This window comes from Paralichthys olivaceus, chromosome 12 (genome assembly GCF_024713975.1).
Source record: "Paralichthys olivaceus isolate ysfri-2021 chromosome 12, ASM2471397v2, whole genome shotgun sequence".
Taxonomy (NCBI): Eukaryota; Metazoa; Chordata; class Actinopteri; order Pleuronectiformes; family Paralichthyidae; genus Paralichthys; species Paralichthys olivaceus.
In genome coordinates, this window is record NC_091104.1 from 5,911,010 (window position 1) to 5,924,197 (window position 13,188).

The 13,188-nt window shown below is 40.6% G+C and overlaps 1 protein-coding gene across 1 annotated transcript; it reads left to right on the top strand.

Moving 5' to 3' along the window:
- The first annotated feature begins 5,285 nt into the window (after positions 1-5,285).
- emx1 (empty spiracles homeobox 1) lies at positions 5,286-11,227 on the top strand. The gene is made up of 3 exons (XM_020097866.2): positions 5,286-5,838; positions 7,634-7,818; positions 10,681-11,227. Exons 1-3 carry the CDS (start codon positions 5,484-5,486, stop codon positions 10,846-10,848), a joined length of 708 nt encoding a protein of 235 aa, XP_019953425.1. The 5' UTR covers positions 5,286-5,483; the 3' UTR covers positions 10,849-11,227.
- Positions 11,228-13,188: the final 1,961 nt, after the last annotated feature.

The window sequence follows — 13,188 nt, forward strand, 5'->3', positions numbered from 1 at the left end:
AGATTGTGATGCAGCTCTGTGAAGGTGTGAAAGTTCTCATGGAGCAATAACCTGCAGCTCCAATGGCGACAGTGCACTTCATTTGATCAACGTGCATTTTAGGGTGGGCGATTGTAAAATTTGCATTTTATTTGTAGAGGCTGAGGCCACTCGACTCCATCTAATAGTCATTAGCTTTCATTACAAGCGTTTGAAGTGGGAGCTGCTCTTTGTCTCGCGGTGAAAGGAGCGCGTTGGAGACGCACAATGACTTCAGACACGGTCCCTACCGACCAGAGGAGCCGTCCTGAAGCTGGAGAACCGGCCGCACCCAGGAAGTAGGAGTTCCTGTTCACGTTAGAGACACAGGGAGAACAACGCGGAGGATCTCAAGGCCAAATATAACGGGGACAGGACACCAGGAACCCGCTGGCAGCCAAATGACGCGCAATTCATCCATCGTGCGTATTTTACGCACTAAGCACCCCATGAATAAAACGGAAAATTGTAGATCGCATTGTTATAGTCTCCATCTAAGGATCATTGTCAGGTGTAAATACAATTTTCAATGATTTTGTATCTTAATAAATCTTCTTTTTGTCATATGAACGTATATCGCCAGAATCTCCAGCTACAGTTCTATTCTCTATCTGAGGGCTACACTTGTAAATGCACATATAAATTACTTTTCTTAATATCTCTGTATCGCCGAAATGTTCTCATAGCATTAACATGGGACATGATTCATGTAATTTAGCTATGATAACTTTGGAGGCTCAAGTTTACTCCATGATTGTTATTAATCAACTCTGGATCTATAGAACACTGGATGAAGTTGAAAAAAAATATTTTCTCCTTGGTCTGATCTCATATTTCTTTGAATCCAGGTTTTATAAAGTGGGGGGTGTTTGTTTATGCTGACGAGGCAGCCCGCCGGAGGAGCGGGGTACGTGCAGGTGGCTTAACGACTCCACTTCTCACGCAGGTGGCACAAACTCAGCGACGTGCTACTTTTCCCCTCTCGTTATAATGGGGTGAAATTTGAAGTGGCACAGATTAGCTGAACACACAAAGCTAATGCGAAACAAAATGGCCAATTAGTTTATTAATGAAGGTGGAAGGTGCGAGAGAAACGTCTGAGATGTTCTGTGAGTCTGAGTTTAATCAACATCACGGAGACAGGACGGACAGACACTGCAGAGCTGGACCCTCATTTTACATCCAGTCCACAATAACCATATTCCAGGACTCAGAAGTGTTTTCCGTTGCAATGACAAATTACTTTTAAAGTTTTAAATTAAGTAAATAAAGTAAAAATGCTGAGACTCATTCAGGTAATTTATGATCTGGTTTTTGGAGGAATCTCATCAAATGGAGAATCAACCAGACATTTCTGCAGCGCTTCATTTCAATATACAGCTCAATTGCAGTGTTTTGATGAGTTTGACCGTGGGGTTGATGCCGGACTGTCAAAAGAAAATGCAGCGGAGAAGATTTTGTCTGAACATAATTGAATAGTAAAATGCAGGTGTACATTTATGCACAAACAGCAGGATCGTCTGCAGAAAAAATGGTTGATATCAACGTGCTGTAAAGGCCAAATACTCCAAAGCTTCTATTGACAACCTGGACAATAATAATAATAATGTCATAATCTCTAATCGGTGAAATAATAACATCACATCCGGGGCCTTGATGGGAAACACAGAGGTCAAAGTTTCCACTTGACCTCTACAGAAAATCCTCTGAACACGTTGCAGCTCAGTTCAGCCACTGGGTGGCAGCATTGGCGCATAAAACAACACCACCCAACAAACAGGTGAATTACGGTTGTGAGGAGTTTCGTCTCTTTTACAGGTGAAATCACAGAAATTATTTCTTTTCTTTTCCCACCAAACAGCAGGACTCTACTGTTTTCACAGCAGGTGTTAGAAGGAAGAGAGTTTCCTGCACAGCTGCAAGATTTCAAATGTTCTACATGATTTTCACATCATCTGTATTTAATCTCCACCAACAACACTTTCACAACACTAACACAACAACTCCTGATCCCAGCACAGCATCCACATGCACCATATCTGTGAGAGGAGACGAAGAGTTTCACAGAGGACGTGAAGGTCAAATGAGTTCATAGTGTAAGAGGCTGTATTGTAGTTAAATTAGAGTTTCTTCTTTGTATTCATCAGTCAACATGACACAGTAAGGACACATCGAGTCCACTAGAGGGCAGCACTAACCTGAACCTGCACACCGGTGCCTCTGCTGAACCAAACATCTGTCTGAGTCTGAATCTTCGTATTAAAGTTGTTTTAAATGTTGGACCTGCTCAGATCCGGACACCGTGTCTGTAACATAAATGTAATTATCGTATATTTACTAAATGAGTGTCTGGATTTATTGTCACTGTGACTGAACAAGTTGACTTTATTCTTGTTTTCAAGACGTTTTAGATTTTCAGGTTAAAAAACCCCAAAAAGTTCTGCACTCGAGCACCAGACCAAGTACTGACCGTGTTTCTAAACTTCTCTACAGCTTCATTCAAACATGATCACAAACTTTATTCACACAGCACTTTTCTGGACAAAGTCACAAAATGTTAAAGGGAGAAAATGTAAACTCACTGTAAGGTCAAATAAAGTTAATACACATCTTATATAAGTGTAAAAACGAACTGCAGAATATATTTGGTGAATTCTGTTGCTGCTGCTTCGTTCATCAAGTTGTCAAATTAAGTTTAAAAATGTGGTTTAAGCCCGATTAACAATATTTGTTCTAACTGAGTCACCGAGTTGTGCTGTTTAAGTGACTACTTCTGGTTTTCTGACATAATGAAAATCCTCAGCAGTTTGCTCAAGTTAAAATTACAAGCTTTTAAAATATATTTATCACAAAGAAAGATCAGCTCTCTGCTGCTATTGTGAAATTACTCGTAGAGATGTTTCCCTCCGTCAAACCTTAAGCCTCATTCCTGTTAAATATTAAATATTCTCTCCTTTAGTTGACTTCATTGGACAATGTGTAACCAGTGGAACCAGTGAACCTCAAACCCCTGATTGAAGCGAAGCTATAATTAGATGATCTGATTACATGTGAACATACAGGAAATAAAATCCCCATAAACTACAGTTAAACCTCATCTATTTGATTTCCGTGTCACATCAGTCATTTCCCAACACGACCAGAACGAAGGTCACGACTAAAGCTCCGCACCTCAGTTTAATTAAAATAATAATTTAACAATAAAAGTGATTTCCTCTGCAGACGATAACGCACTGTGCAGCTCCTCTGTGGTCAGACTCTCCTCTGCAGCCTCGGGGTAAAATCAACAGTCGGTTCAGCGGAACAGAAACAAACCGACTGTGTCCTGCTTTGTTTCTGTTAATGCGCAGCGATTTGATCATCTATTAACCAGCGGCGATCAGGGTCAGTGCGCACAGGCCCGCACGGTTTCGTCATTCAACCCAGAGCAGCAGAGCTTCTCTTCTGCTAAACTGAGAGGTGGCGTCAGAAAAATCTAATCAAGTAAGGTTTGGATACGAAATCACAAAATAAAGAAGTGTGTGACGAGATGCTCTTTGTTTTACGCACGAAATGATCAGATGGTTATTCCATCATTTCATGTCCAATCGTCTTGAATGAGTTCTTCCATGGTCTTTGTTTCAGGCAGAACGTTATTATATCGGTGTCCCGATGAAAACATGTATTATTTGTAATATTTAGTTTAAATTAAGAGAAAAATACATTTCTTTCAATTCGTCCACACAAACAAGGATTTAATAGGACTGAAATTATTTATTGGCCTGTTAAAGTCAACGTTTTATGACACACACACACACACACACACACACACACACACACACACACACACACACACACACACACACACACACACACACACACACACTCTCTAAACTGGACGAGGAGTATAAACCTGTATATAAATGCGCTTTTTTTGGATATAAAGCTACTTACAGGAATCTATCGCCGTCTTTAGGAGCCTTTAGCTCTAAACACCTAATCAACAACTTGTTTTACCTCATAATTTCCATCGGTAATGATTTTCTAATGCAACCTCCGAGCAAACGAGCGCATTAGGAGGTAAATGATTCACCGGCTTCAGCTGCAGAGGGACGAACCTGCACATTTACATCCGGAGGTTTTCCTGCTGCAACACGAACAAACTCACTTTATTAAAAAAGAGTCCAGTCAGGGGGTTCAACCGATGGTATAATACGTCTATATCCAGAAACGACATTCTCCCAGAATGATCTTCGTTTTGCACAATTTGTGGGGAAATAAAATACATTTTGAATAAATAAAATCCCTGTAAATGGAAACTGCCACCGAAAGACTAAAGCATATTTTAGTTTAAATTCATTAGATTACATGTGATTCATTGCAGATTCATCTATTTTAAATTGCAACGTTGAATAATTAGGGCATATTTATCAATATCATTATTATTAGCAGAATTAGCAGTATGCTAATATTGGTAGTTTTAGTATTATTAGTAGCCTGTTATTACTATGATAACATATTCATTCTTATGTGAGGTGCAAACAAAAAATCAGTAAAACTTAATCTAAGAATGTTTTTTTTTTCAACGTTTCTTTTCAAACAAAAATAAAAATCTAAATCCACAGAATAAGAATTTTACTGTTTTTCCTGCTGCAGATTAATTCAGATGAAAATCTTATTCAGCAGAATTATATGGTCTCTAAAATATTCTGATGTTTTCAACTTAAAAAAAAAACAAATGGAAAGAAAAAAGTTTCAGGTCAAATCTGGATCTTTCCTCTATTTCAAGTTTCAATGCACGTTTCACGTAAATGAAGGTTTTATTCATAATTGGTTAAAAAAAAAAAGGAGCTTTATATTTGTGTGATGGGGGTGAACAGGGGCCTGGATGATACACAGCTTCTATAGGGTGACAAATAAAAATCCCATTTCTCTCCACGGGTCGTTTTCTTCAACAAGATTCATTATTTTTGGCTCCAAATATTGACACCGCAGCAGAAAACGCCTCTGAAACAATAAGTGGAACTTTCTCAGCCCCAGCGGCGGATTGTTCCCCCTCAGAAACCCAGACATTAGGGCCGAGCGTGGACTCGCAATGAGCCATTAATTGGAGCACACATGTTTTCCCAGCGTGCCTCAGTAACTAAGCTGCCCTTTCTGTGTGTGATCTGAGGAGCAGGCACTTGTGGAGAACTATTGGCAGCTGCTCTGCTCCAATCAGATCTCCGCCTGCGCTGCGTCAGGATCCATTGGAAGCTCCAGGGCGCGTTTCCTCGGCGCGCACTTGTGCACAGAGACGCTCCGAGTGCGCACGGCACAGCCTCCATGGATCAGGGCAATTTGCAGCACTGTTGAGTTCTGTAGCAGCACCTCCACCGGAGCAGCACCTCCACACACCGTCCGCGCGCAACATGCATCACTGACACTGGAGCCACAAGAAGGAGAACCGATTATCTTTCTTTTCCAGTTTCTGTTTCTTCCGAGACATGATGTTTTCGTCTGCGGGGAAGCGCTGCTTCACGATAGAGTCCCTGGTGGCCAAGGAGAATCCTCTCACGGCCGAGGAGCCCATCCGCCCCACGGCTTTAAGTTACTCCAACCCGGCGACAGATGCCTTAATGAACGGGTACCAGGCTCACCCACCGGCGGCCAGGTCCCTGTACCACAGCCCGGACCTGGTGTTCCCGGATGCGGTGAACCACCCCTCCCTCACCGTGTCGCCTCACCAGCTCGGGGGCTCCCACCTCCAGCATCCGCACTTCTTCGGGACGCAACACCGAGACCCGCTGAACTTCTACCCCTGGGTTCTACGGAACAGGTTCTTCGGACACAGGTTTCAGGGTGAGTGAGGTGGCGATCTAAATAGAATTTACTAGAAGACAAGACTCCTAATAAATGAATAAAACCGAATCTATCGCTTAAGGTCTCCTTAAAAATGTAAGTGAATATATTCAGTGAAATGTATAATAATAATACAACGTTTTATTTATGTATATATATATATTTTTATATATATATTTAAGTGCTTCACAAACACAAGACACGAAATCTAGTTAAAAGTCCTATTAACTTCTCACAATTCATAAAGCTTATGTCTTTGTAAAGAATAACTTCTAGATATCGAAGATAACATGGAATTGCAGCCACGTATAATAAAGAATGTGTAGTTTATAGGACGAGTCTATATAATGGAAGGTCTGGCTGCAGGATGCTCTCACATCTCCACTCTCAGCTCCTCAGGAAACCTCAGCAGCACGAGATAAGCGCGGATGTTGCTTTTCTTTTTTCTCGTCCCTCACATGAAAACTCGCCTCAGGTTAAACCACAGTTTCTCTGCAGAACAACATCAGAGATTAAAGCCACGAGGATCATTTCAGCAGAACGGGAATAAACGGGAGGAAATCTAAAATCAGGATTTGAACAGAGTCTGCAGTGATTTAGCTCCGTTATTAACCAGCAGAAACATCTATGACGTGTTAATACGAAAATTAATTTTTAACCACGATGCAAATGATTTAAATCTCCAACATGTCCGGAAATTAATAAACCATTATTTTAAACATTGAAGTTGGGTGTAATTACAATATAAAAAAAAAAACTCTGGGGAATTTTACCACAGAAAAATGCTATAATAATATGATGTAAATGATTTTTAACAACATATTGTAAAATACATTAATCAACCGATATTGGTCGTAAAATCTTTTTTTTCGCTTGATATGAAATCTGTTTGATAGATTTTCAAATGAATTAAAAAGTTCAAACATATAAACGAGAATATCTGAGATGATCTGTTAAATATTTCCACTGAAACATTTTCTCCTAAACTCAATGTTTGGTTGATGTTTTGAACTCATGACGCGTTAACGACGCGGTTTTACATGAAAAGATGAACCGTAGAAAATATTTCATTATTTTTCTGACATTGTCATAATTTCCGTATGTTTACAGATCCGGTGTGAAATGGGAAGTTGAAATTAAATAATCATCAGTTATTTATTTCATGAGAGATATTTCGCTGCTGCACGTTGTTTAATATAAGAGACATTTTAGGAAGATATCAACAAACCTACGTTCATATTCATGTACATTAAATAATAATATTAATAATGATGATGGCATTATTAATAGTATTATTATTAATGGTATTATTACCTGGTAGTTTCCCACATGCAGGAAAATAAACGTATGAACAGTACAAATATTTAATGTCTTAAAAAATGTCATCATTATGTACTACATTAATATGTAATTTTACTTGTACAAATATAATAGTATTACCATACTACTACTATTACTACTAATGTCTATTAATGTCTTTCATTTGCCTTGGAATAAAAAACGACAAAAATAAATGGCATCATTATATATTTACTACTAATACTAATAATAATAATGATTATTATTATAATAATAATGATTATTATTAGTAGTATTACCTTTTCTTTCCCTTATCCTGGTATAACAACCACAGCTTCATTCATTTATTTTTAGACTCAGAGTAGCTGTATTAAAAGTCTGATGAAGTCCATGAGACAGTCAAAGTGCACAGTGTCCATGATTATTGTGTGATTAATGATGTTCATGTTGGGGTTGTTGGTGTTACCTCCTCTGATGTGGCTGCTCTGTCCTCCAGGTAACGAGGTGTCCCAGGACAGTCTCCTGCTCCACGGTCCCTTCGCCCGGAAGCCCAAACGCATCCGCACGGCCTTCTCTCCGTCCCAGCTGCTGCGGCTGGAAAGAGCCTTCGAGAAGAATCACTATGTGGTGGGGGCCGAGAGGAAGCAGCTGGCCAACAGCCTGAGTCTGTCTGAAACACAGGTGAGCCTCTGTTATTCTTTAACTCAGCAGACGGTTCCTGGGGACCGACGAGGCTCTGAGGAGGTTTTAAATCAGGTTTTACAAACTCTAGGTTTCTGTCATTTGATGTTTTCATGTCTCTTTTTCATGTTTTTTTTCTTGTGCCTTTGAGTTTTGAGCTTTTTTTTTTTCCCAGGCTGCAAAACAAATGTCCTCTGAGGGACAATGAAGTTGAAGTTGAAGGCTTGTTAGCATTAAAAAGGTTAAAAAGTTCTCTCTCATTACTGACGAGTTCTGTTACTTCAGACATTTTATTCCACTACACTACAGATTGAAAGGTTCGTGTTCATGTTACTGTCAAATTTTTTGCGATAATGCAAAAACTAAAAACGTAACAATTAGTCTGATTTAAAAAAAAGTGGCGGGAATATTAACGCTTGGAGAAAAATTAGCTCAATATTTTAGCATTGTTCTCATCGTTAAAGAACAATCAGAAGGTGTTTAAAGTTAATAAAGATTAAATATTTAGAACATAATTTCAACTTTACTTCTCATTTTTGTCACTTTTAATAAATCTTACTGTCGAGGGTGATCAAGCTAAAAGGAAATATCCTTGAAATAATGAAGCTAAATCCTCTGTAAAAGAATAATAATGATAAAATTAGTTCAAAATATAGAAAGTTGATTATAAACAATTAGTCCTGAAAACACATGTATGTCCTGTTGCTTAAACTAGAGTGATTTGAATTTATAATATTATAACAATCATTAATGAATTGTTACGCTCTAATATTAACAATCAGTCTGTTACAATGGTAATAAAGAAAATTGTAATTACCTGTATAAAATAATCTTGGTGGTAAGAAAATAAGAACATTTGGCATCTGAAGATATATAAAAAGTTATCTTCCCACACAGACGTGGCTGCAGCTCAGTGAGGGAAGTGTCTCAAAGGTGTTTAATTCATTCTATAGGTTGAAATGTAAATATTATTGATGCTCAAGTTTAACGAGGCAACATTATCTGGGCGTCAATTAGGCCTAATGGGCAATAAAACGAGAGGTTTCCCCGAGTCAGCAGTTCGGAGAAATGCAGTTTGCCAGTTCAGTCAATGACGCACAAGCTGCATTATGAAGTGAACTGAATATTAACTCACACAAAGTATAAACTGCGACAACCATGAGAAAATTAGACGACACAAACACAAGCCAACAGGATTATAAGATCTTAAATGTATGAAAATTACAGATCTCACAAATTCTGATTGAATTATCTCCAGATGTCATTTGACCCAGTAGATGTGATCTAGTCTGTTCAGAAATGTTCGCTGTCACCCGAAACTTACAATCAGCTGGTAAAGAAACGGTGAAAACCTCAAAACAAATGTATAGAAATCCAAGAAAAATGCAGCACGTAAACACAGAGGATGGTAATTTCCACTCAAACGGGGATCAAACTCTGCTCCACCTCTGCTGGGGATTGGAAATGAGCCCTCGGGCACTTGGGAAAGTAACTATTAATTTATTTTCCACAAAAGAACACACAGTACCACCAGCTCCTGACGTCTGTACATCCGGGCTCTTAAAGAGTAAAAACATGTTTGTGGCCGTGTGATAATTTCCCTGAGGCCCGAGAGAGAGAAAGGCACCAGCGTGGAAGAAGCTGATGTGATGACGCCCAGAGCTTGTTGCTATTTAAAAAAAAAAATGCATCCTGACAAATATAAGTTACTCAGCCAGGCTCATGTTCCAAGGTCACAGCGGCAACACGAGCCAGTCAGGAAGCTGCTCAGCTCGTTGACCTTTTACCGTAACGCAATTTTCACTCATGAATGCCATGAGAGGTCAACGCTCCAGATTTAATTAGCAGTTTATGAACATTTTGCATTTCACATCCTGCGTAGACGAAGAAGGAGAACATGATAAAAAGCATAAATGAAGTGAAGGATCGGTGAGTGTTGAAAAGAAAAGATAGCAGGTCAAAGTTCTCGAGCAAAAGATAAATATATAAACATTTTTTAGAGGCTGCCATACGGACACATTGTTCAACTTGTCCCGAGAAGTAAAATCACAGATAGAGTTGAAAGAATAATGTGATTCATTGATTAGGTGAATGACAGAAATTTAATTGGAAACTATTTTGATAAAAGAATAATTGTTAAAGTTGTTTTTTCATGTTCCGGGTTAGAACCCTGACCCTTAAACACGACGGTGATCTGCTGCTTTTCTCTGTTTTATAACATTGTTTAGAATATCGATCATTTGGAGGCGACACTTTTTAATTTTGTGCTTTTTTGCAATTTTCTAACATTAAGTCAAAGAAATGAAACGAGTTCATCGTCAGATCATGAAGATAATTGTCAGTTTTAATTAATTCAATTTAAACTTTATATGCACGGCACCAAATCACAACGTACGTCATCTCAAGGCCCTTTACATTCTAAAGTCCAGACATTAAAAACTAGATTCTAATTATTAAATCAAGCTGCACACACTCAGAGTTCACTTCCTAAATATGCTGGATTTTTCTTCCATTAAGACCCATGAATATCATTCACTGGGAAAACTCTCCTGGATCCACCTGATCCGGATTTCCACCACAATCTTCCCTGACCCGTACGATATCGCTCCGTCGGATTTTGGGGAAATCCATCGAGCTGTTTTTGTGTAAACCTGCTTAAGTACAAACAAACCAACAAACAAACTGACAGGGGTGTAAACACAACCTTCTTTGGAGGGGGTCCGAGGCCCTCGAACCGAAAACACCTACGTTACGTTACACCCGTGTGAGAAGCCAACATGTCCACCTCGTCGTATGATTTTTGAGTTGCATCTCTGAAATGACACATGAATTAACAGCGTGCGACATTATTCCTCCGTCCAGGTGAAGGTGTGGTTCCAGAACAGACGGACCAAGTACAAGCGACAGAAGCTGGAGGAGGAGGGACCAGACAGCCAGCAGAAGAAGAAGGGAAACCACCACATCAACAGATGGCGCATCGCCACCAAGCAGGCCAGCTCCGAGGACATCGACGTGACCTCGGAGGACTAAACACCTCGGTCCAACACCGCTGCCCCCGAACCCTGCGTCCCCTTCCGACGCACCAGAGGACCAACACTATTTATTATGTAATATTATTGAGTATAATTAGACACGTTAGAGGACGACACACATGGACTACATATGTGATCAGTGCACATCTCTTCAGTGAGATGCTAGAATCTGTGACACTGGGAAACGCATCATATTTAAAGACTGGACGAGGAGAGGTGCCTCCATCGAGTCATCATCGCCTTCAAAGCTGAAGAGAAACAACGTCAACCTCCATCATAGTGTTTGTTTGTTTTTTTTTAAAATTGTACATAGGCCACGTTTGAAGGTTGTTTCTGAAAGAGGCTATTTGTTTCATTAAAGCTGTTTCTACCACCTGCTTAGGTCATTAACACCTCACTGCTCACGCCACCTGTGCACCATGTTCATTTCAACATGTTCCCTAAGTGACAAGTCAACGTGTTGTCGCACACTTTAAATCCACGAGTTGGAGAAAAGGCCACGAGAACAAGAACAGGAAATGAAGCAAAAGAAAATCTCCCAATCTGTCTCTGCGTGATTTGTTCCTGGGACTTGAGACTCACGGCCAGCTGTGCGTGACTCTGGGACAGATGAGAAGCCTCTGGAGTCAGGGGCGAGTTGTGCCATATAATAAAAGCAAGTTCACAGCTGTGTGCTTCGTCTGCCGTGCCACATTTGTCCCCGATGGACGACATCTCCATGAGCTGAGTGTCTGAAGGTTTCGTTACTTTTCAAGCAGAACGTGTAAAAAAAAAAAAAAATGATGCTTTAGAAATAAAAACTATTTCTCTGACGGGAAAACAAAATGTTTTTATATAATTTTGCAGCACGTGAACCAGAAATCTGCAGGTTTTCATGTAAACCAGCTGCAGCTTCCACTCATTAGCTGCTCCTCACCGGCTGGAGTTGCATATGCAAATCAGTGTGAAACATCCTGCTGCAGTGTTTGATTGGAAGGAAAAACCTGCAGATGCTCCGAACTAAGTGCGACAAGAGGAGGTCCAAGAGGGATTTTTCCATTTTCAGGGAGTTCTGCGACGTGAAACCAAGGTTAAAAAAATAACCCTTGAAAAACCAAAAGAGACGTAGGAACAAGAGTGAAGAGAACGACGCCTCAGGAGGGTTTGTCTTGTGTTGGGAACCAGTGATTGAGGCTGAGGTGTCAGGAATGCTGCAGGACGGTTGCACAGGTGTCAGGTGTTTTACTTATCAGCCGGTATTTCCTCTGAATTCCTGCAGGGGGGGGGGGGGGGGGGGTTTGGGGCTGAAATCATTTCCATCCAAAGGATCCAGCTTCTGAAAAAAAGAGAGGTGAAGTAGTTATTGTTGTGCGACGGCCCTTTCACTAACTGCCTCAGTAATAATCACCTGTCAGGAGAAACGGAAGGAATCTCCTCCTAATGACCCCGAGCCTTTAGAGCTGAGCCCCGACCCTGATGTTTTGTAAGTTAAGAGGCAGAGAGACGATGAGTAAAATACGCTGCAGTGGTCTCTCACCTGAAGCCGCACACAATACGTCAGACATCTGCAGTTGCAAAAGGGGCCACGGGCCTTGTTTTGAGTTTCCAGGACATCCTATACTCACTGCAGGTGCAAACACACAGCAAAGAGAGATTCAGCGTTCCTCATTCTGCAAATAAACATCACTCGCAGCTCATTGTGACACAAAAAGGCCTTAAAACCGTCTCTTTGACTCGACAAACACGTGAGGCCGAGCACATCTCGGGGAGTTTAGGTAAAAGGTCGGCACAACTAACCAGAGCTACGCCCCTCGGTTGTCTGGTAGGAAAACAGCTAATTGGAAAAATCATGCCCGTCTCCCTAAACACTGTGTCTCCTGTCGCCTGAGTCATCAGAGAGGAGGATTCAGGACGAGAGCGGGAATCTGCCGTGAAAAACAAGAGTCTCTGTGGAGGAGCAGAGCGGCGTGAAGGTGGGGGAAGGAGCCGACAGATCCCCGCTGCTGCTGCTGCAGAGGTGTCGGAGAAATCACGTGAAACACAAAGACGGGTTGGATCTTTGTTGTTGGTTTTGGTTATTTTTCCTGTAAGAAGTCAGAAGCCTTTCAGTTTCCTCAAATAACACGACACATGCGTTGTCAGTGCTGGTTATAAAATAAGCTTGTTGAGTGATAAACCATGCAGCGAGGTCACAGTTGTCACACACACACGTCGCTTCAGTTACTGTCAAGCAGCAGTAAACACACTGAATTACAAATGACACAGACTAATTACTGACAGAAAGACTCATTTCAAATCATTCTGGAGATGACAAAACACTGCTCACTGCTACTCCGAGATATTTACACACAATTCACAG

What these genes read in the sequence shown, in the direction of transcription:
- emx1 (XM_020097866.2), top strand. Translation starts at nt 5,484, where the DNA reads ATGATGTTTTCGTCTGCGGGGAAGCGCTGCTTCACGATAGAGTCCCTG. An exon ending in CTTCGGACACAGGTTTCAGG is followed by an intron (nt 5,839 to 7,633) that starts GTGAGTGAGGTG and finishes TCTGTCCTCCAG; the next exon opens with GTAACGAGGTGTCCCAGGAC. An exon ending in TGAGTCTGTCTGAAACACAG is followed by an intron (nt 7,819 to 10,680) that starts GTGAGCCTCTGT and finishes TCCTCCGTCCAG; the next exon opens with GTGAAGGTGTGGTTCCAGAA.